General features: G+C 38.7%; 1 protein-coding gene across 1 annotated transcript in view; it reads left to right on the top strand.

The window, feature by feature from the left end:
• Positions 1 to 5,473: 5,473 nt before the first annotated feature.
• MROH2B (maestro heat like repeat family member 2B) overlaps positions 5,474 to 7,542 on the top strand; it is a gene marked incomplete at both ends in the record, with an annotated part of 52,996 nt that continues 50,927 nt past the window's right edge. The window contains 2 exons of the mRNA XM_084232909.1: positions 5,474 to 5,501; positions 7,219 to 7,280. Coding sequence (XP_084089035.1) covers positions 5,474 to 5,501; positions 7,219 to 7,280 — 90 coding nt within the window. The remainder of the gene's footprint in view (positions 5,502 to 7,218; positions 7,281 to 7,542) is intronic.

The raw sequence follows: 7,542 nt of genomic DNA, 5'->3' as shown, positions 1-7,542 counted from the left end.
CACAAATGGAGAGGTGAGAGCTATGTAGATATGTAAATGACCGCCCAAATAATAAAAATTGAGAAAAAGGAAAAAAGAAATTTAATATTAGGCTACCAGACATATCAGAGGATTTAAGCTAGATTGTTCCTTGTTTACCACACATTGATAGTGGGTAAATTACATTTTGAAATGAAAGGAGGTGAGTGTCACAAATGATAATCAGGGAAATGATCTGTATTTACTCATCAAGTGGTTAGTGGATGTATTTATTGAAGGACAGCCCTAGCAAGTCACTTTTCCAGACGTGGAGCATACAAACAGATAGCAAAGCATACATTATCTTTGTCTTCATGGAGAGGGGTCCATCACATAATCACACAAATGGAAGCGTGGTTGCAAATGAAAGTACATGAAGTTGAAGCTGATAAGGAGTGGGGGCAGCTGTGGGCACTGGGGATGTGAATATGAACAAACCTTTAGAGAACACAACAAGCTTCTCCTTTCATGCTCAAACAACAATTCTAGCTCTTTTGTTTGAAGGGGAAGCCTAAAGAATTTCTAGATAATATGCCATCCAGAAATGTAGCTCATTAGCTTCCAGGCATCAGAGTTATGCCTCTTAGGAGTGGTCTATTGATATAGCAATTAATTCTCACTTGAGTCTAGTTTTATACCAAATATGCTGAGTAGTCTGTATGAATAATAGAAGACAGCTCGGGGATGTGTTTGTCCCATACTCTCTGCTTCTCTCATGGAAATCTTGTTGAGCTGCCAAAATGAAAATTGACCTCATTAAAAGCATCCCAACAGTCAGTGCTCAGCCGAGTTGAGGATGCTGGGAAACTGCCATTGCTGAGCCGAGATGCTGGGTGTAAATTAGAAGGAGCAGGTTTTCCCTGACAGGACAGGAGGAACAAAATAAAGTAGCACCACTGGGTTGTACACTATCCAAGACTTCTTCGAGAACTGTGGCATTTATACTTAGACTTTTTCATTGTACAAACTAATATTTTTCTTATTTTGTTATTAATACCTGTAACTGCTCTGAGGAAACCTAACTCAATAGATCTTGCCTCCTGGGTTAGTTACCCCTTCATCGCTGCTGCCTCCCCATGACAGCTGATGCCCTAGTATGACGTCCATTCAGCTCTCATCTGTGACTCGAAACCCACAGATGTGCCCTGATTCTGTTCCTCTCCTCAGTTTCCAGAAAAATAGTAAAATTTTTAGACATGCAATAATTCCATTTTCCTGTACACTTTAAGCATCTGCTGACTTAAATAAGGCAAACAGGAAAGGGGAATATTCCTGAGGTTGAGAAATGTGAGCAAGTTGCCAGGTTTGTGAGAACCTGATCTGCTCAACCATCAAACGTTGTTAAAAATGGCTGCAATTATTCATAGTTCAAGTAAAAATATCTGTGAATTAACTAGAGCATAGAAACTCAATGTGATGGAGTGAAAAAAAAAATGTAACTCTCAGGCTGACATAAGACAAGTTCAATGTCCATGTCAGTATGGAATGTTTAATCAGTTGATACTCTAGGCAGGCTTTAAAACAGTAGAAAATATTCAGAGGACAGTGAGAAAGATGGTAAAAACCTGGAAATACCACATTATTGAAATATCTCTGAAGTGATCTTTTAGAGAACAGAAAAATTGTGAGTGTAGAATGATTCTGGAAATATTTTCAAATAAAGTACTATCATGTGGAAGGAAGAATAGAATTTCACTATTACAAAGGTCAGAAGTATGTCCACACATGGATTTTTCTAAAACCAAAGAAATTGACTCATTTGAATCTGGACTTTATGAAAGTTTGAGTTGTTTGAAAATGGAATAGCCTGGCTGTATAAAAGTAGTAAAGTTCCTGTCCCTGGACATTCCCCAGCAGAGGCCACGTTGCCACTTTTTATGAACAGGAGGGAGAATGAGAAGAAAGTCCCAGGAGTCTGTAGTAGGACACAGGTTACCCTGTACAAACGTCCAGAGTGCCCTCCAATTGCCCGGCAATTTCACCCATAGAGACTATTCCTCCACATAAGGACAGAGATGTCACCCAGGCATTAGAAAAATATTCAGACAAACCTGATGATCCCACCACAGTGGAGAAAGCTGTACTTTGATGACAATGCATTCAGCACAAAATGACACAAAATGGCCCTGTGAGAATTGCTAATTCAATCCTGTTTTTAAAATGCTGTCTAAATTTAGATGTGCATATGGTACTCATTTAATAAAACTTAAAAGTGACACTTCTTGACAGGCAAGGGAAATATTTAAGTGCCAACTTCAGAACCACAAATCTGTTCAGATACTATAACTTGTGAATGAGATACTTTGCCAATTTTTAATGCAAATAAGGTATATGTATATAAAAACACATACTTTTAAAAGCATTGCTTCTTGTATTGTGTGCCCTTGTAAGGCAAGTATTTTAACTAAAATTATGTCATTAATATTATTTTTTCTCATATACCAGTATTTTTAAATGGTACAAAATGATTATTCTGATATAGTCCATGAGTTGAGTCACAGTAGGCAGTATTATATTTTGCCTCATGTTAACTTTAAAATCATATTTAGCATTTGTTTTATTCTACTGAAAGTAAATATGTTCATTGACTGTTAATTAGAAAAGGAGAAGGATTTGTGACATTCTTTAAGAAGCAATCAAATTAATAAAAGTACAATTAAAATTTATATCAATAGATTTTAATTTCTTTGATTTCCTCATTATTGGGTTAATGAGCAAGTCAAAAAAATTTAAAAATCTGTATTTTGCTTTTGGTAAGCTATTTATTTGGACCATATTAATTCTTCCCATCCATGAACACAGGTCATTTTTTTATTGCTTTTTTATTTGTATTTTTCTCATTTATTATTAGTATATAAAATACAACAGAATTTTGTTAATTTTGTAGACTACCAATTTTATGTGTTCATTTATCATTTTAAGTGTGTTTTTCGTGGAGCCTATAGGTTTTTTTTCTATGTATAGTGTCATATCTGCAAGTAATGAAAGTTTCACTTCTTATCTAATTGGGATTCCTCTTATTTCTTGTTATCTGATTGCTCTAGTTACAACTAGAATAAAGACTATAACTAAGATGAAAATGCATACATTGTGCAAAAATGAAAATGATGTAAAAAATATATTTAAAAAAGAAAAGCAAATATAAAAAATATTCAGATACTGCTTTATAGTTTTCTTCTTTGTGGTATCTTGGTCAGTTTTAGTATTCAGGTAATGTTTGCATCATAGAATATATTAGGAAATAGTCCCTCTCTCTTGAATTTTTTGGAATAAATTGAATTCAGTGGGCATAAGTTTTGTTTGTTTTTTTAAGGTTTGATAAAGTTTCCTTGTAAGGTCGTCTGGTACTGACTTTCATATATATGGATATTTTTCTTGTTTCATTTTCCATAATTGTGGTCAGTCTATACAAATTTTCTGATTCTTCTTGGATTGGTTTTGGTAAACCATTGTTTTTAAAATTTATCCATTTCTTCAAGATTATTGAATTTGTTAGCATATAGTTGTTTATAGTAATTTTTTTAAAAAGATTTATTTATTTATACAAGGACTGGGCTACAGGCCAGATGTGTGGGAGGGTGAGAGAATTCACCAGAGACAGAGCGGGGAACAGAACAGGCAGACTGACGAAATACACTGCTGAGGGGAGCAGCAGGTGAGACAGGAGAGGTCTGCTGCGCCATGTAGGACCCTCGCCGGCCGGCAGGAATCGAACAAGCACTGCAGAGGCTGCGGTCAGCTTCACAGTGCACTGCTCCACCACCTGCGCCACCAGGGAGACCCTGTTTATAGTAATCTTATGAGCCTTTGAATTTCTAAGATATCTGTAGTAATTTTCCGTCTCCATAATTCTATTTAAGTTTTCTCTCTTCATTATTAGCCTGGTTAGATTTATGAACTTTAACTTCTCAATGAATCAGCTCTTAGTCTCATTAATCTTTTGCATGATCATCTTGATTTCTCTTTTATTTCCACTCTAGTTTTAATTATTTCCTTCATTCTATTAAGTTTTAGTTTTTTTCTTCTTTTCCAAGTTCCTTTAGGTGTGATGTTAAATTGCTTATTTGGGATTTGTCCCTCTTTTTAATGTAATACTGTATTGAAGTTAACTTCTTTCTTAAAATCTTTTTGGTTGTAGCCTAAGTTCTGATTCCTGTGTCCTCATCCTTGATCCAGAATATGGTTTTGTGATTTGATTCTTCTCAAGAAAAAAATCCCTACTCATATTTGAGTGCTACTAATAATGAGAAATTTTATCATTTGAAATTTTCTTATTGGCTCCTATTATCTGCAGGCCTGTAGACTGCTAGGATCCCCTTCCTATTCTCTATAACATCAAACACATCAAAACACAATAGAAATTGTTTTCATATAGATTTAGGGTTAGGGGGCATTGGCAAAAGATTTAAGTCCATACAAGTAAACTTGAAAATATTACAGTCAAGAGGTTTAGATAAAAAAATGAGTCAAAAACAAATAGAGACGGGCCTCCCCCACTGGCACAGTGGGTTGAGCACAGTGCTATGAAGCTGTCCTCAACCTATGTAGTGCCGGTTCGATTCCCGGCTGGCCAGGGGGAGTCCCATCTGGCGCAGCAGACCTCTCCTGTCTCACCTGCTGCTCCCCTCAGCAGTGTATTTCAGTCAGTCTGCCTGTTCTGCTCCCCTCTCTGTCTTTGGTGAATTCTCTCATCCTCCCATGCCTCTAGACTGTACCCCAGTGCTTGTATAAATAAATAAATCTTAAAAAAAAAAAGAGAGAGAGAGAGAGAGAAAACAAAAAGTGAACGGAGCCAAAGAAAAAGATGAAACATGGAGTGAGGGAGAGATGCAGAGCACATCCGTGATGGTGTGGGGCAGGGAGCAAGGGGAGTGGGAATGGCGGAGAGAAGGCTTTGCTTGCTGCTGTCAGTTGGACATTCCATTCAACTGCCCTTGGTGGGGGTTCCAGTCCACTGAGCATGCCCAGTTTGTGTGACTGCTTTCACCTAGTAGAACAATCAGCAAGATCACCATAAAGGCTTTACCAACACCAGGCCAGTAAAGTGACTACTCAAAACCTATCCAATTTTGTGATCAATGGGCCCACGTTTAGGGACAGCAATTCCTTTGGTCTACAAAAATGGTTTGAGTCCAAGTCTCTAATTTCTTCCTTCTCAGATACTCTGGCCTCACCAAAAGGACAATATTTGGTGAGATGCAGCCATTTTGTTGGTCAGCAGGCGCTAAGAAGCAAGAAAATGTCATAGTGGTAGAACACAGCATCTTCCTCCTCAACAGCAGCCCATCGCTAGAAGCTCCCAGATCACTGCCAATCAAGTGGAGTAGGGATTTTAATTTAGAGAATCTTATGTGAACCTTATATAAGAAATTTGCCAACCCACTTCTTCAACTTACTAGCTTTACTGTTTCTAAGACCTAGGTGCTAGCTCTTAGAGAGCCTGAAACAGCCAAACATGACTCAGAACACAGAGGAATCTGTAGGTAAGCATCTGGGGATGGGGAGAAACTGGGCATTTTGTACCTACATGGCCATATGCAATGTAGGGTGAGGCATGATGTGTGTCACAGAAGGGGGACTGTACCCCCTAAAGGTTTTATTAAAAGGTATGTTAAATTAAGTTCATTTCACATTTCTCTCCCTTTATTCCAAAATAGAAAAACCAACAATGTAAATAACCATTGATGGGCCAGGAATCTGAGAGATGGTTGTCTTACCTTCTTTAAAAATACATAGTGTACCTGAGTAGAAAGTGACTACTACCCAAAGACGGTTTTTTGCTTAATTTAAAATATTGGAAGAGACATTTGGAAATACTTTCCCATGGTTTCCAAGTAGGTTTGCCTTTATGCTTTGCCAAAAAAAGGGGGGAGCATGTTGCTTATTTGGAAGGCTGTGGAAACTCACCACCTCCAAATGTATCTCACCTCCCAACTCTCCATCTGGCATGAAATTGCTTGATTCCATTGACTCCATTTTTTTGTTGTTTTTTGGAGAGTTTTATTCAAACACAAGTGTTCCTAGAAATCACAAGATAAAATATTTAGGTCATAATCATAAAAGAGCCAGACTCCATGAGCATGGGATCTGAGGAAGCACCTGGCAGGGCCAGCGGGAAGATGGGAAGAGAAAGGGAAAAGGAAGATGGAAGGTAGAAGAGAAGCTACTGCTTCCACTCTTGCCTTCTAACACTTGAGCCAAATGTGATGGATTTCAGGTCATGCAGTCTGAAAGCTAAAACTTGCTAGAGGGGATTTACAGGGTGATGCCCAATTGTCTAGACGGATAATTAGGAATCGATCACTTTTTAAAAAAGATTTATTTATTGGGCCTCCCCGGTGGCGCAGCGGTTGAGCACTGGGTTGCGAAGCTGCCCGTGGCCTCTGCGGCGCCGGTTCGATCCCCGGCTGCTCCCCGGCCACCAGAAGAGGGTCCCGCATGGCGCGCAGACCTCTCCTGCCGCCCGCTGCTCCCCTCAGCAGTGTACTTTGGTCCTTCTGCCTGCTCTGCTCCCTGCTCTGGCTCTGGTGAATTCTCTCACCCTCCCGCGCTTCTGACTGTACCCAGTGCTTTTATAAATAAATAAATAAATAAATAAATAAATAAATAAATAAATAAATAAATAAATAAATAAATCTTTTTAAAAAAGATTTATTTATTTATTCAAGAACTGGGGTTCACTATACCAGAGGTGCTGGTGGTGAGAGGATTCCCCAGAGACAGAGGGGAGGAGAACACTGCTGCGGGGAGCAGCGGGTGAGACAGGAGAGGTCTGCCACGCCATGTGGCTATCTCCCTGGCCGGCCAGGGATCGAACTCGTGCTACAGAGACTGCAGACAGCTTCACAGTGCTGTGCTGAACCCCTTGCACCACCAGGGAGGCCCAAGAATCTATCACTTTTAATCTCCCCCACCCATACACATGTTAATTCAGGTTTTGAAAAATAATTGAACACGTGTTATTTTCAATGTCAAGTATATGAAATATGAATAAGACACAGTTCCTGCCCTCAGAGGGCTAGCAGTCCAGGAGAGGTGGAAAGTGAGAGAGGGAAAGGAGAAAGCAGGACAAAGAGGAGAGGAGAGTACGACAGAGAGAGAAGGTGATTAAAACCTTTCTGTAACTATTGCATAATAAGTTAAAGAAGGACATTTTAGCGCACATTTAATTCTTCCTTTTCTTTACAATTCTCATTTTAGAGACTTTTGGAGATATTAACCTCACACTCAGCATGCTGAACAAGGAAGATAATATTAGCAAGGTAGGAAAAAACAGAGAAAAATCTCATTCCCATTGACTTTTTCTTGTCCAGTTGTTGCAATATTTCATAGATGCCCTTCTTTCCTTGACTTCTGTGTTTCTCTTTGGCTTCCCACAGGGCATTCACTTTCTCAGAAAATGCAATTCTAATGGAAGTCATTAAGTCATTATAATGTTTAAGCAATAATATTTAGCATTGAGAAATCAGAGTATCCAGTTCTAGAAGCTAGCAAAAAAAACAAACAAACCCAAATACCCCTCAC

Source organism: Talpa europaea (assembly GCF_964194135.1).
Source record: "Talpa europaea genome assembly, chromosome: 5".
Taxonomy (NCBI): Eukaryota; Metazoa; Chordata; class Mammalia; order Eulipotyphla; family Talpidae; genus Talpa; species Talpa europaea.
Note: the sequence above shows the minus strand (reverse complement) of the source record. Positions and strands in the feature narration are given on the sequence as shown.